The 15244-nt window shown below is 40.7% G+C and overlaps 1 protein-coding gene across 4 annotated transcripts in view; it reads right to left on the reverse strand.

Annotated features, from left to right (window-relative positions):
- Positions 1–15244, reverse strand: part of Zdhhc17 (zDHHC palmitoyltransferase 17) — a 71868-nt gene that overhangs the window by 30370 nt on the left and 26254 nt on the right. For 3 of the 4 annotated variants that reach the window (XM_042263572.2, XM_006974446.4, XM_076553880.1), the window contains exons 3-6: positions 14343–14465; positions 5021–5098; positions 4370–4514; positions 109–173 (exon numbers count right to left, since the gene is read on the reverse strand). In XM_042263572.2, coding sequence (XP_042119506.1) covers positions 109–173; positions 4370–4514; positions 5021–5098; positions 14343–14465 — 411 coding nt within the window. Of the gene's footprint in view, positions 1–108; positions 174–4369; positions 4515–5020; positions 5099–14342; positions 14488–15244 lie in introns of all 4 variants that reach the window. The other variant, XM_076553879.1, reaches the window with a different exon arrangement.

Here is a 15244-nt window from a genome sequence, read left to right on the forward strand (position 1 = left end):
ACAGAAGCTCTAAAGAGGACTAAGTGTAACACCCGCTGGTCTTTCTAAGCACTTGTCTCACATTGTGCTATGCTGAAGGGATCTCAATAGTCCATAATGATTACATACCTATGTGTCCTATAAGCTGCCCACATTAAAGGTGTCATTCCATTCTGATCCATCATATCTACATCCTGATAACAAAGTCAGACAGCAGAATTTTAAGATCCTAACCAAAATTAATTGGAAACATCGAATTTATACATTATGCAATCTAAAACATTACTACTCAATCAAGAATGCTTTATGAAAGTTTCTTTCTTAACTTTAAAATAAAACTAAGTACTGCCACTAATTAGCCTAACTGGCTTACAAAGTATACTTTCAATCTTCCCTTTTAATGTTTTACATTTACATCTTAGCTATTTTAGAATTCTAAGTGGTCCTCAAACACACTATTATTACACAATCTTAATTTAGAATAAAAGACAAATTTTACTAGTCTTTCACAAGATGAAACTTGCCATGTGTCATTGTTTTGCAGTCTTCATTTTTCAGAAGGTAAAAGATATACCATAGTTTTATATTTTAATTTCCTTGACAACTTTTAGGCATTTGTAAATACTATACCTGTTAACTCACACAAATTATGCCTAAATATTTTAAATATGTATTGCTTTTTTATGTAGAAAAAATACTCATAAAAAACCAATTTAAAAACTTAGATCATATTTTACCTTTTATATAAAAACTACCATGCTAGTCAATTCTGTTCTTTGATCTTTTGGTATTTTTTCCTATTAAGGTGCTTTACTTTGTGCTAGTGTCTCACCCTGTAGTCCACGCTGGCCTGGCATTACCCATGCAGCCCCGGCTGGCTCAAACTTGTGGTGGTGCTCCTGCCTCTCAGCCCACAAGCAGCAGGACGACAGGCATGTGCCCACACACCCAGCACTGCTTGATTCTGGGTGCACCTGTGCGTGTCTCTCCGGGCTGGACATGTATGTCTGTGCAAGCACACTTGTCCACACATGCTGGTGTGGAGGCAGGAGGCAGGTATCGGGTATCTTCCTCTAAAGCTAACTCCGCTTGATTTTCTGAGATAGGGTCGGCTAGACTGACCGGCTAGAGAGCTCAAGATCTACCTGCTGCAACAGTGGGATTACCCCCTCCACAGCTGGCCAATTTTACCTGCGGGCGGGGGTGCTGCTCATGGTCGCACAGCTGGGACTCTACCTCTGAACCATCCATCTCCCAGCCTTGATATTTTTATAACCTACCTGCTTCTCCAGATTTTAAAAAGACTAGTGAAATGAGCCAAACTGCCAAACCAATTGCATTAACAAAAAGACAATGAACACTTGAAAATGTTATCATTTTTCTCTTTCCCAGCTAAAAGCGGAAAGAAAAAATAAGTAAATATAAATTCTCCAAGCCCTGGTGTAACAAAGAAACTAGAATAAGGCTAATCTATGACAGTTTCCAAAGATGGTTCCTATAGTATTCAACTCTTGTGCTGTGCTGACACTTTCCACAGTGAACATGAGCTAGAATGTCCCAGCTTTAGCTGATAGAGAGAAACGCTGCTTTATAGGTTCAAGTCTGTGTTCTTCGGGGAGTTCTGAGGCACCACAGAAGACGTCTGCCTCCCTGTTGAAGAGCGGTGTTGTAGAGTGTGGACAATGCACAAGGAAAGGCAGGGGCTGGGGGGCCCAGCACCCCCGCTAAGAACAGGCCTTTTTATCAACACAAGGAATATATACACAACACATTCTGATTGTAATACAACCAGAAAAAAAGAGAAAAGAAAACCTAAGGCAGTGCTTCTCTTAACAAAATCTATTTATTATAAAAGCATAATAAGATGAATAGGTATATAATTAATGTGATTTTTTTTTCTTTTCATTTTTTGGTTTTTCGAGACAGGGTTTCTCTGTGTAGCTTTGCACCTTTCCTGGAACTCGCTCTGTAGACCAGGCTGGCCTCGAACTCACAGAGATCCGCCTGGCTCTGCCTCCCGAGTGCTGGGATTAATTAAAGGCGTGCACCACCACTGCCTGGCTAATTAATGTGATAATTAATGTGATTTTATGATGCACACTCAGAAAAAACAAATCAAGACCAGTAACTTAAATTCCATGTTTCCTGACAGAAACTTCATTTGATGCAGCAAAAAGAGGAAACATGGTTTGTTTTGTTTCATTTTAAATCATTCTCCTCAAGAGGTTATTAAAACAGAGAATGAAAGTCAAGTTTACATAAATTCAGATGACAAGTTCCAATGTTTGTGCTGGTGAGTTTTAGGTCATCATGACACAAGCTAGGGTCATTTTAGAAGGGGACTCTCAATTGAGAAAATGTCCACACACTTGCCTGTGGTACATTTTCTATATGACTGATTGGAGAGGGCTCAGTCACCCTGGGCTGGTGGTCCTGGTGAAAAGCAGGCCGAGCCAGCCAGGAAGCAGTGTTCCTCAACGGCTCCCGCCTGCAGGCTCCTGCCCGACTCCCTTTTAATGACGGACTATTGCCTGAAAGTGTGAGCAAATGACCCTCTCCTCCCCAAGCTGCTTTTGGTCTTGGTGTTGTGTCACAGCACTAGGAACACTAGCTGAGACAGAAGCTGGTACCGGGTCTTGGGGTACTTTGGTGACAGACTTGACCGTGTGTACTGGGGAGGACTGTGGTGCCACTGTCTTTGTGCTGGAACAGTTGTTGAGTGCTGAGAGCTCCATGGGCCGCTCTGTGGGAGCTGGGAAGATCAGGATGCTCTAAGAAATAAATACAAGCGATGGAGGTCTGGCTTGTGGGGTTTCAGAGGGCAGTTCTGCGAGTCCCTTAAAGAACCTGCAGGGACATTCAGTATTTAAAGACTCTGTAGTTCTGCTCAGCTGGAGCTGGAGAGCTGCCTGGGGTTAACAAGAGACCAGCACCACAGAAATGAAACCTTTGCTTTACTAGAATGATTTATGTTGGTTAGCCGTAGCTGAGAAATGAGTGGCGATGAAGAAGAGACCGGCAGCATCCTGCAGACAGTAAACCTGGGAGTACTTCCAGGTCAGCACACAGAAGCTGTGGTCTACAGGGGATGGAGGAGCGCTCTTATGCTGGCAGCTGAACTTAATAGTCAAAGAAATCATGCAGGCGGTACTAGTTTTGAAGGCATGGAGGGATGACAGAGAACAACTGAGGCTTGGCACTGCGTGGTGGGACTGGAGTCCCTGGAGAGGCCACAAGAGGCTAATAAAAGAGGCTAATGAGTACAACAACCCACTACAGCAGAGACGATAGCATCTGAGAGATGGATGGATGGCTGTGAAAAGTCCTTTCACGGAGCCGAGAAGGGTGTGAGTTAATCCCAGGTATCCAACACTTGGCTCTTTACACTGACTTAGACTTTGATTTCGCTTTGTTCAGGCTGTGACTCTACCCTGGTTCTTCCTACTTGGAGTCAGAAAGTATTTAACTTGGTTTTTTGATTTTACAGGAGCCTGCAGCTATGATACCTTGGATATTTTAGAGAGACTGGATATTTTAAAGAGACACAACTTTTAAAGTGTGAATTTTTCAAAAGACTGGAACTTTGTAAGTTGGAACATGTTTTATATTGTGATAATATTAACATGCTGTCTTGGGGACAAATGAGAAAGGAAAGGTTCTAGCTGAACTGTGATGATTCTATGTCAAGTTGACAAGGGGTCAATTGTGCTGGTTAGTTTTATGTCAACATGAAACAAACTACAGTCAGTTTAGCAGAGTGAACCTCAATTGAAAAACAAATGTTCTATCAGACTGGCCTGTTGGCAAACCTGTGATGCAGTTTCTTGATCAATGATTGACATGGGAGGGCCCAGCTCACTATGGGCAGGGCCACACCTGGTCATCTCGTAGTCCTGGTCTATAAGAAAGGCTGAGCACACCACGAAGAGTAGCCAGTAAGCAGTGTGCCCTCCATGGGCTCGGCACTAGTTCCTGTCCTGCCTCCCTTTCATGATGGACTGTGATATGAAGTGTAAGAAAAACAAAGCCTTTCCTCTCAAAGTTGCTGTTAGTCTTGGTGTTTTATCACAGCAACAGAAATCCTAACAATATTTAAGGGAAATAATTAAAGGGAAAAAATTAATAGAATATAAATTTTCCCCTTATTTTCCACTATTTATTTCTATCACACTTACAAATTAAAAACCAAATTAATGGAGAATTAGCTAATTTGTGACTATATTTGCTTTTAAGTTCACTAAAAACTCAGTATCAAAATAACTACATTTCTTCATTCACCAGAAAATAGTACTTAAGCATTTCCAGGTTTTACAAATGTAATGCTAAGACTGTTAAGCATTTAAGCCATGAAGAACATCTGATTGAAACACACACTAGTAAGACTTTTTACCTGTCCTTTTGCTATAAGATAAGCAACAATTGAGGTATGTCCAAACTGAGCAGCCAAATGGATACAGCTGCATCCTTCCCCATCAATTAACGAGGGATCTGCACCATATTTCATTAGTTGCACAACCATGGATAAATGGCCTTGTCTAAAAAATAGAAAGACAAACATTCAGACCTAAAGTTATTTCAAAGACAGTCTTCTGGAAAAGAAAATACTTGAGGAAGGTAATGATAGGACGTTAAATCATGTATTTTATGAAGTTGCTTTAAAGCAAGACAAAGGAGTTTATGGTTCTTGAAAGTCTTAAATGGAACAATAGCCTTGATAACTTAATGAGAACGATCTTCACTTCCTTAAATATCACAATTACTAAGTTAGTTCCATTCTAATATGACCATAAAAGTCCCAAGAACTAACCTGCTTAACTGTAAACACACACACACTTCCAAAGTATTACATTTACTAACCAAAATGACTCAGCCCTTACAACTGGATTAGCATGCTTTCTGAGGACAACTGGTAACTCTGCTTCCAATGAAGATGACACTGGGCAGCAATAAATAAATGACAACTATATCAAGTACAAACATATCATTAAAAACAAAAAATAAAGGAGGCCCAGGGGAAGGATGAATACAAGTAAATGTTCACCTTGTGGCCCAGTGCAATGGAGTGGAGTTCAGGTCTCCTCCAAGTTGATCCACAATAGCACCTTTCGAAATATAGTATCTGTAAAATGACGTTTATAGTAATTTAGATAGTTTTCATCTTCAACTTTAGAAAATTATCTGAAAAATAAAATGTTTTCTACTTGAGCTATCAACCGATTTTGTGTCTTTGAAGATAAATGGTCTTTTGAAAGTTTAAAAAACATGTTTAGTAGAATTTCATATTAATTCATATTTCTAGTACATTCATGCACTAGAAAAAAAAGGAAATAATTTTTAAAGCTATTTTAAAAAAAGTGCCAAGGTGGGTGGTGGTGACGCATGCCTTTAATCCCAGCACTCGGGAGGCAGAGCCAGGCAGATCTCTGTGAGTTCGAGGCCAGCCTGGGCTACAGAATAAGTTCCAGGAAAGGCACAAAGCTGCACAGAGAAACCCTGTCTCGAAAAACAAAAACAAAACAAAACAAAAAAGCCAACTAATCATATAGAAAAGGTGAACAGACAATCACAGGGATCTGAGCAACACACAAACTTTTGGGATGGGTAGTTGTCCATACAAGAGCCAAGAACAGTACACACAGTCGGTAAGGACAGCTGTGTCAGCAGTCCGCACTGCTGAACCCCAGAGGGAGTGAGTTCTGAGTACACACAGTAAGACAAACTGAACTTCCAGGGAGAACGCCCTATTCACCATCTTATGCCTGATAATCAGACATAAATAGTTAAAATCAGATACATCAATGGAAGATCACTGGAAGGAACACAGTCTGGGAACAAAAGCTTACAGAATCTGAGCATGATAATTAGAACTGAGAACTGAATACTATATGTTCCTTAACAACCAAGTTCCTCCTCTTCCTTTTGAACCCCACAAAAGGAAGCCCTAAACAATCAGGGCCTGTGGTGGTTTGAAGGAAAATGGCCCCCGAAGGGAGTGGCACTGAGTGGCTTTGTTGGAGGAAGTGTGTCACTATGGAGGTGGGCTTTGAGGTGATCTCATATATGCTCAAGCCACATCCAGTATCTTAGACCACTTCCTGTCGCCTGTGCAAGATCTCTGTGCAACTCTCAGCTACCTCTCCAGCACCATGTCCGCCTGCATGCTGCCTTGCTCCCCGCCATGATAACTGACTAAACCTCTGACTGTCAGCAAGCCTTCCCAATTAAATGTTTTCCTTTATAAGAGTTGCTGTGTCTGGGTCTGTGGTCCAGCTGCAGCTGGAGTCTGTGTTGCTATCTGTGGTCCGTGTCACCTCAGGGGACCTTAGGAACCACGTGAGATGAAATCAGGGCCATGCCTCGCCTGCCTTGCCCTTTACTGGCCCAGGGAGAGCTGGCTTTGCCTCTCTCTGGACACTGCAACAAGAGAGTTGGCCCCCACACCTGGGAGAGATGGCCCCATCCCTCACCACAGGTGAGGGTGAACAGACCCTGAGGGCATGGGCATAGGGGAGCTGACTCTGCCCCCTCACCTGTGGCCCCTGTGGCCCAGACTGATCAGCTCAGCTACTATTCAGGCCCACAGCCCGGCCTTGGGTTGGCCCAAACATCTACCCATCTAGGGCCTGCTGAAGGGACTGGTCCTCTGGAACATTATCTGCAGGATCTCCATGACTCAAGGTGGCTGCAGGATATTCAAGAGAGGTTCCGGTGAGGATCCAGTGATGATGGAGTACCAGAAACCAGAGGCCTTGAACCAGACCAGTGAACAATGCAATGAACATGCTAGTAAAGCTGACTTGACAAAAGGACATACTATATGATGACACACAGAGGTGTCACCAGGATGAATAAAGATATGTTGGAGAGGCGGGAAAGATGGAGGAGTTAAGGGGTTTGTTGTTTGTTTGTTGTTTTTTTTTTTTTGGTCCTTGTTTTTGCTTGTTTGCTTTGTATTGTTTTCTTTTGTGGGGGGGCTACAGGGGTGAGAGGAGGATGGGGGACTGGGAGGTGAGCAGAATTGGGGTGCATGATGTGAAACTCCCAAAGACTCAATGAAGAACTGTAAACAAAGAAGCAGCAGCTCTAAAGAGTTGTTGTGGTCACAGTGTCTCTTCACAGAACAGAAACCCTAACTAAGCCAGGCCCCTCCCTCCTGGGGCCACTGTCACTCCTGACAGTGTTTGTCTCTCTGATCTGTATTATTGCTTTGCTTCTGAAGAGTTTCTTTGCTACTCTGTAAAACTGTTCACATCTCTATTCAATTTTCTGAAAAAGAAGAAGCCAAGGGGGGCTGAATAGATGGCTCAGTGGTTAAGAGCACCAAATGCTCTTCCAGAGGTCCTGAATTCAATTCCCAGCAACCACATGGTGACTCACAACCACTTGTAATGAGATCTGGTGCCCTCTTCTGGCCTGCAGGGACACATGCAGGCAGAATACTGTATACTAAATAAATAAATATATAAATAATGAATGAATGAATAAATAAACAAATCTTTAAAAATTAAAAAAAAAAAAAAAAGAAGAAGAAGAAGAAGCCAAGGACTTGGCCCAGACCACTGGTAACAGAAAAGGCTCCAAGCCACCCCTGTGGGCTCTGGAAAATACAGACTTTAACATGAACCTGGCTGAATCAAATAAATATCCTTGTAGCTTAGGTCTCAAGTTATTTATCAAGTATTTCTTCCAAAGATAGCCAGGAACATGAAAGAACAACATAAAAGAAACAAAATCGTGTTGTAGACAAGGATCACAAAAGAAATAAACTTAGTTTGTTCACATATAGAAAACAACACTGAAAATTCCAGCAACTAGTGATTTAAGTAAGAATTTTTAAAAACTAACACAAATAAAAGTGGAAAATAAAACAAAAAATTAGGAATACATCAGCTTGCATCTAAGTACAATAACAGAACTATAAATAAGTTAGGAAAAGTTTCCCCAATGAAACAGATGAAAAGAAAGAACACACATGTAGGAGAGACAGTATCAGGTGAAGAGTTAACACATGGTCTACTGAGCTACAGCAGGCCAGCCAAGATATACGGCGGCAGACACAGTGTTTACAGAAGCAAGGGCTGCAGCCAGATCCCGCACAGCCTTTGCCAGGGTCTGGCCGACATGCACCTGACAAAAATAAGTCCACCTTTACAAATTTCATCACAAATATACAAAGAACACGAAAAACCAACTACACACACACACACACACACACACACACACACACACACACACACACACACTCCACCAGTGAGTGCTATAGAAATGTTTGCCGATGAGAATTACTAGAGGAACCCCAGGACAGAGACTTTAAAAGAGCAATCATAAATGCCATCAAAGAATTAAGAGTTTAAAGAAGACACAAATAGCTCAATGAACTTTAAAAGAATAAACACCTGAATAATACCCAAGAAAAGACAAACATACTGTCAAATAAAGAAATGATGGTATACCTCGGTGATATGTAGAGCATTTTAAAAAATATTTGTGCGTAACTGTGAGGTTCCAGTTGCCTCAATAGGACTGCCCTACAAAAGCTTTCCTCTATGGAAAGAGCTTTCCTCACGTCTATCATAAGGCCACATGTGAAAGAAGAAAGAAAAAAGGTAACTCTAGAGGTATTAAAATCAAATGTAAAATGAAATATTATCAAGTATCTTTATGTGCTAACATGGAATTAAGATAGCATTTTGATGGATAAAGTTAAAAAAAAATACATGGAAACACAAGGTATGTATTGGAAATGACAGAAACAATCCAGGATTTGCACATGGAATTCAATAAAGAGAAACACTGAAGAGCACTCAAGCTGAAATAAAGATGGAACTGGAAAGCCCCAAACCCAGTTCTAAACTCAAGGGAAATTTTTTCAGGTAGAATGAATCAAGCACAACACAGACTATCAGGACTCCAAGACACAGCAGAGACTGTACATGAAAGAAGCAAAGAACGTGAAAAGCAATTACAATACAGGAAGTCAGTCTGTAACACCATCAAAAGACCAAACCTTCTAATCACGAGGAGGAAGAAGCACAGGTCAGTGGCATAGACAGACTTTAAATAAAATCCAAGAAAACGTCCCCCAATCTGAGGATACAAGCACACAGAACACTAAACAGACAAGACCGAAAAAGAAACGTCTCATGGTCTTTCAAAGACACGATAAAGACAAAGAGTCCTGAAAGCTTCAAGGAAAAACACATCACAGACAGAAGAAAACCCATGAGAACTGCAGCTGATTTCTCAATGGAAACTTTGAAAGCCAGAAGAGCTCAGAGCAGCGCATCCTAATTCTAAACCCAGTCTGCTAACATAGACTGACAGACCCAGCAAAACTGTCTCCCGTGACTGAAGGAGAAAGAAAAACCTTCCACAATACAAACAGCCTACAATAAAATGGTATCAGCAGAGCAAACCTAAAGAAAATACAGGAAGCAATAGCTGAAAAGAAGAATAGGCATTGTCAAAGATACTTAAAAAAAAAAAAAAAAAAAGAAGCTGTAATTACCGGAACAAAAGGTACCACTGAGAACACAAGCGCCACTGAAAGTCAACAACACAATTACTGAATTCAACACACACCTTTGTTGATAACTGTAAGTAATAATAGCTTCAACTCTCCAATCAAAAGATAAGGGTTGGCTGAATGGACTAAGGAACAAAAACCCATCTGTTGTCTACAATAAACAATCTTACCATTAAAGAGTCAACACCGCATTCACCTCAGAGTCAATCAAGCAAGGAAGGACAGACAAGGGGGCAAGCAGGGTCAATACCCTAATAAGTGACAATAGACTTCAAACTAAAGCTAATCATAAGTAATAAAGAAGGACACTTCATTCTACCTAAGGAAACAATCAACAAAAAGGTATACTATCCTAAAGATACAGGCACCAAACTCTGGTGCCCCCAACTTCATAAAAAGTGTCCTACTAGAATGAAAGGCAAAGATTAACATCAACTCATCAATAGTAGGTGATTTCAGTACCCCACTTTCTCCAATGCACAGGTCATCTGGACAAAAAGCTAGCAGAGAAACATCAAAATTAAATGGCATCATATATCAAATGGACTTACCAGTTATCTACAGAATATTCCACCCAAACACCAAAGAATACACATTCTACTTAGCACATGGAAGCATCTCTAAACTAAATCAAATCATAGAACAAAAAAAAAAAAGTCTTAAAAAATTCAAAAAAGCATTTAGAATGCCTCTGTGTACCTTATCTGACCATAATGCAATAAAACTTCAAAGTAGGCCGGGCGGTGGTGGTGCACGCCTTTAATCCCAGCACTCTGGAGGCAGAGCCAGGCGGATCTCTGTGAGTTCAAGGCCAGCCTGGTCTACAGAGTGAGTTCCAGGAAAGGCGCAAAGCTACACTGTCTCGAGGAAAAAAAAAAAAACTTTAAAGTACACAAACTCACGAGTATTGTGATTAATCTAATATTTGACGAAGCCAAAAACATACACTGCAGAAAAGACAGCGTCTTCAATCAATGGTGCTGGGAACATTTGGATGTCCGTGTGCAGAAGGATGAAATTAGACCCATACCTATCACCTTGCACAAAAAGGAATCACAGGAATCAAAGATCTAAATGTGAAACACTGAAACTTTTAGAAGAAAACAGGTAGCACCCTACAAGACATAGGTATAGGAAAGAATTTCCTAAAGAGGATCCCATTTGCCCAGGAATTCAAGCCAACAATTGCAACGGGGACCCCATAAAACTAAAAGCTTCTTCAACACAGCTTAAAAAAAAAAAAAAAAAAAAAAAAAAAAATCAAATAAACAGGAAGCCCACAAACTGGAACAGACAGAATCTTTGCCTGATATCTGTATATATACAGATACACATACATATATATAATGACAGATGATTAATATTCAGAATATATTAGGAATTCAAAATATAAAGAGTCAAAAACAATCCAAATGACCCATTTAAAAAAAATGGTTTTGAGATAAGACCTGAAAAGTTTTCAAAAAAGAAATATAACTGAGTAAGAAATATACTGGCCAGGCCATGGTGGCACATGCCTTTAATCCTAGCACTCAGGAGGCAGAGAGGCAAACAGATTTCTCGAGTTCAGGGACAGCATGGTCTATACAGCAAGTTCCAGGACAATCAAGACTACATAAAGAGACCCTGTCTCAAAAAACAAACAAACAAACAAACAAAAAAGAAATACCTCAAAAACTGTTCATCAGTGCTATCAACAAGGGAACTACAAATCAAAACAATTCTGAGAATTCATCTTACCCCAGTCAGAATGGCAAACATCAACAGAACAAACACTGGAGAGGATGTGGGGCAAGTGAACCCTCATTCACTATTGGAGGAATTACAAATTCGTTCAGTCACTCTGGAAGTCAGAGTAGAGAATCTTCAAAACTCTAAAGATAAATGTATCATATGATCGTGTGTGTGTGTGTGTGTGTGTGTGTGTGTGTGTGTGTGTGTGTGTGTGTGTGTCCCCGTCTGTCCTTCCTCCTCGGTGTATGCCCAAAGGATTCGCTCAAAACCCCACTCCACAGATACTTGCTCAGCCAGATTCACTACCCCTTTATTCACAATAACTAGGAAATGGAAACAACCTACATGTCCTTCAGCTGATAGGTACATATACACGATGGAGTACTACTGAGCTGTAAGGAAAAATGAAACCATGGAAATTGCAGGTAAATGGGTGGAACCATCAAGGAATAGATCATATTGAGTATGATAACACAGACCTAGAAAGACAAATATTACAATTTCTTTCTCATCTGTGGATCCTAGCACCAAATCTTCAGATGTGAGGATATAACTTGGAGTAATTACATACACAGGAACGTGAAAAGGGATCATGGCAGGGACAGAGAAGCAACAGAGAAGGGAATAGCAAGGTGCAAGGAAAAACAGAGGACATTTAATTAGGGAGGGAGAAGAAGGGAGCTATAAATACAGAAGGAGGGAGAAAGGTTAAATAACAACAGTGATGTCTGAAAAGGTCCTAGGGAATCATAGTATATATTCACCAGAAATTACATATAATACATAAATGTATGTATGCACACATAGTTCAAATGAAATCTCCCATCTGAGATGCCAATGCTTACCCCAAAGAGCCATAGACCATCTAAGGAAAATCCTAACACCAGGCACAAGAAGCTCCCTGTGCCGGTCAAGTGTTGACCAAACCAATTCTAGAACATTATAGGCTATTGCTGTTGCCTTTGGTTGTCAGAGGTAGGGTTTCTCTATTGTTGAAGACACTGTGCATTTGGACGTAGGACCTAGAGGATCTGAAATGGATCTGACTGGAAAGCCTCCTCCTTTGAAGATTTAGTTTTCATAATGCCAAACGGTGCCATAAAAGCTTCCCAGAGAGGGAAACACCCACAGTCCTTATCGGACCATGATAACCAGCATGGCACAATGTCCCTAAGGGTACAGTATTAGCATGCATACCTTGGCAGCAACCATCAGCTCTCTAATTTAACTTAAGGCTCACAACAAGATGGAAATCATGTATGGAACTAGAGTCCTAGCCAGCTACCCAGGGCTAGCAAAGCTGTCCATCTTAGAGAACCTACAACAACCCCTTTACTAGACCAGCGTACTTCCTAACTGCATTCTAAAAGCTTATCCTTATATCCACACGTAAGCATCCATCTTCTCTCTCATTAAAGAAACATCTTGCGACAGATGGAGGCCATTATAGAAAACCACAACCATTCAAAATGCAGACAAGTGACCCTGTGCTACCCAGGCCCAACGGATACAATTCCTGCCCCAAAGGCTCACGGATCACAGCAGAAGAGGAGGTGGGAATGCTGTACACGCTAAAGGAACAGGAAGTCTGCTGTGAGACTGAGTCTCTTAAAAATACCAAAGAAGCTGCACCTATGAAGTCTCATCAACATGGCTACTTAAACATGACCCAAGGGGGAAAGCTCATGAGGCCTCAACCCTAGAAAAGAACTATAGACGACTAAAGAAAACAGAGAAGGAGAAACAGTATTTATTCTCCAGAGAAGAGCCCCAGATTGGCTGGTTATCCTCTACAAAGCGGTCAGCCCTGAAATCACACACGTAATAACACTGACACTATATGAACTGAGCAGGTTGTATTTATTTATTTAGAGATGTATGTAGATCCATACATGGTAACAATAATTAAAAATAGGCTATAAGTTTGAGAGAGAGCAAGGGGGTCCATGGGAAGAACTAGAGGAAGAAAGGGAAGGCAAAAAAAAAAGTAACTTTAATTTAAAAAATGTTAACCCACAAAAATCAAAATTACTTGAATTCCCATTCAAGATAAATGAAAAGAAATTCATACTTTTTGGATTCTTTATATCAAACTGCAGAAACAAGAAATGGAAAATCTTAAGAGGAAGCAAACGAAACAAAACTTGAAAAGCACAATGCTTAGATGGATTTCTCAACGGTGACGACAGCCAGAAAACAGAAGAATGACCGTTGGGATGGGCAGAACAAAGAAAACAAGACAGAGCAGATCTATGAACCTAGCTTTCTGTTTCCTGTGACAGCTTCCTTCATAAAGACGAAACACGGTCCTCCCTAACGAAGCAGAACTGGATACGAGAGTGCACACTGAGGCTGAGGCCTGTCAGGAAACTGAAGGCAGGAAGGAGGAGCAAACACAGGGGACTTCAGTACTCCCCTGGCCGTCACTGTCATCTCCGCCAGGACTGGGGTGGCCCTTCTTCCCCTGGATTTAACGCCTGTCTGCTCCTCACTCTGGGCTGCATTCACGTGTCCATTCCAAGCAGTTTCTTTTAGATTCATGTCCTCATCTAAAAACTCTACGTCAAAATTACCCAGAGATTACCATAGACTGCTCTCACTCGGCTCTTGCCTATCTCTTTCTTATCATCAATGGTACAGATTTCCACGTTATCCTTAGGATGAGAAGCACTTAGCCCCCACACAGCCCTGTGTGGATTACTGTTTGAACACAGCTCTCCTTTGCTGCTGTTCCATTCTAGAATCATACTCAGGAGACAGGAGCCAAGAGAGATTACCCAAATTCATGTCTGAGTCAAACCTTTATTAGCTGTGATATTGGGGAGCATAGTTAAGCTTTCTGCTTCAGTTTCCTTTACACACAAAAACCGTTACATCTGAAAGGGTGTTATTTCAACAATTATGGCGAAAAGGAAATACATGTGGAGAAGTACTCTGTATAACTGGACTCATACAAGCTTTCAATGTATGTTAAACCTAAGCTGGTTTTTTCCAAGGTATATAGAATATAAACCATGAAAGCTACGTAGTTTAGAAATCATTAGTTCTTAGGATAATGACTTAACCCAGAAGCCTATTAATGACGAGCACAGGAAGCACATACTTGACTAAATCTATCCTGTTATTGATGGCAGCCCAGTGCAGAAGCGTGACATTCTCTTTGTCTGGTTGCCGAACATCGTAGCCTGCTTCCACCAGCTCTCGGCATCTTTCGTATATTCCGTATCTAAAAAAGAGAATGAGAAATGCTACAACTCCTTAAACACTGAGAGCTGAGCTCGGTGTTTTCAGAAGCAATGCATTTCTGGAGACAGGACAATCCAGGTTGGCCTTCAACACACAGCAACCCCTTGCCTCAGCTCCCACGTTGCTAGAATTACACATGGGTGACATCACACTTGGTTGGCTTAGTGCTTCATTTTCATACTTAGAATTATTTTTTTTTAAGATTTATTTATTTATTATGTATACAGTGTTTTGCCTGCATGCCAGATCTCATTACAGATGGCTGTGAGCCACCATGTGGTTGCTGGGAATTGAACTCAGGACCTCTGGAAGAGCAGTCAGTGCTCTTAACCACTGAGCCATCTCTCCAGCCCCCCATACTTAGAACTAAAACTATTTTCCAACATATAACATTATTTTGAAATTATTAGTATTTCAACATCTTTCACTAACTAACCCTTTTTTTTTTGCAATTTGAAAATATTTCATTTCTAACAATGTAAAATTTCATGAGGTTCAAGATAAAAAAAAAAATCAGAAAAAAAAAACCCATGAATCAGCTAATTTCTTTATATCATAACCTCATGTTTCTCCCCTGTCTGCAGATAGGAACACCTGTTGTATTTCAACTTCCATGTGATTTGAATTATAATATTCTTAGATTCATCACTTTCTTGTCCAGTCTCAAAGACCAATATAACCTGACATTAGGAAGGTCAGATTTTGAACACTGTTGTGATATCCCCCTTTGTATAATAAATATATATATGCATATATAAC

Source organism: Peromyscus maniculatus, chromosome 18 (assembly GCF_049852395.1).
Source record: "Peromyscus maniculatus bairdii isolate BWxNUB_F1_BW_parent chromosome 18, HU_Pman_BW_mat_3.1, whole genome shotgun sequence".
NCBI classification, from domain to species: domain Eukaryota; kingdom Metazoa; phylum Chordata; class Mammalia; order Rodentia; family Cricetidae; genus Peromyscus; species Peromyscus maniculatus.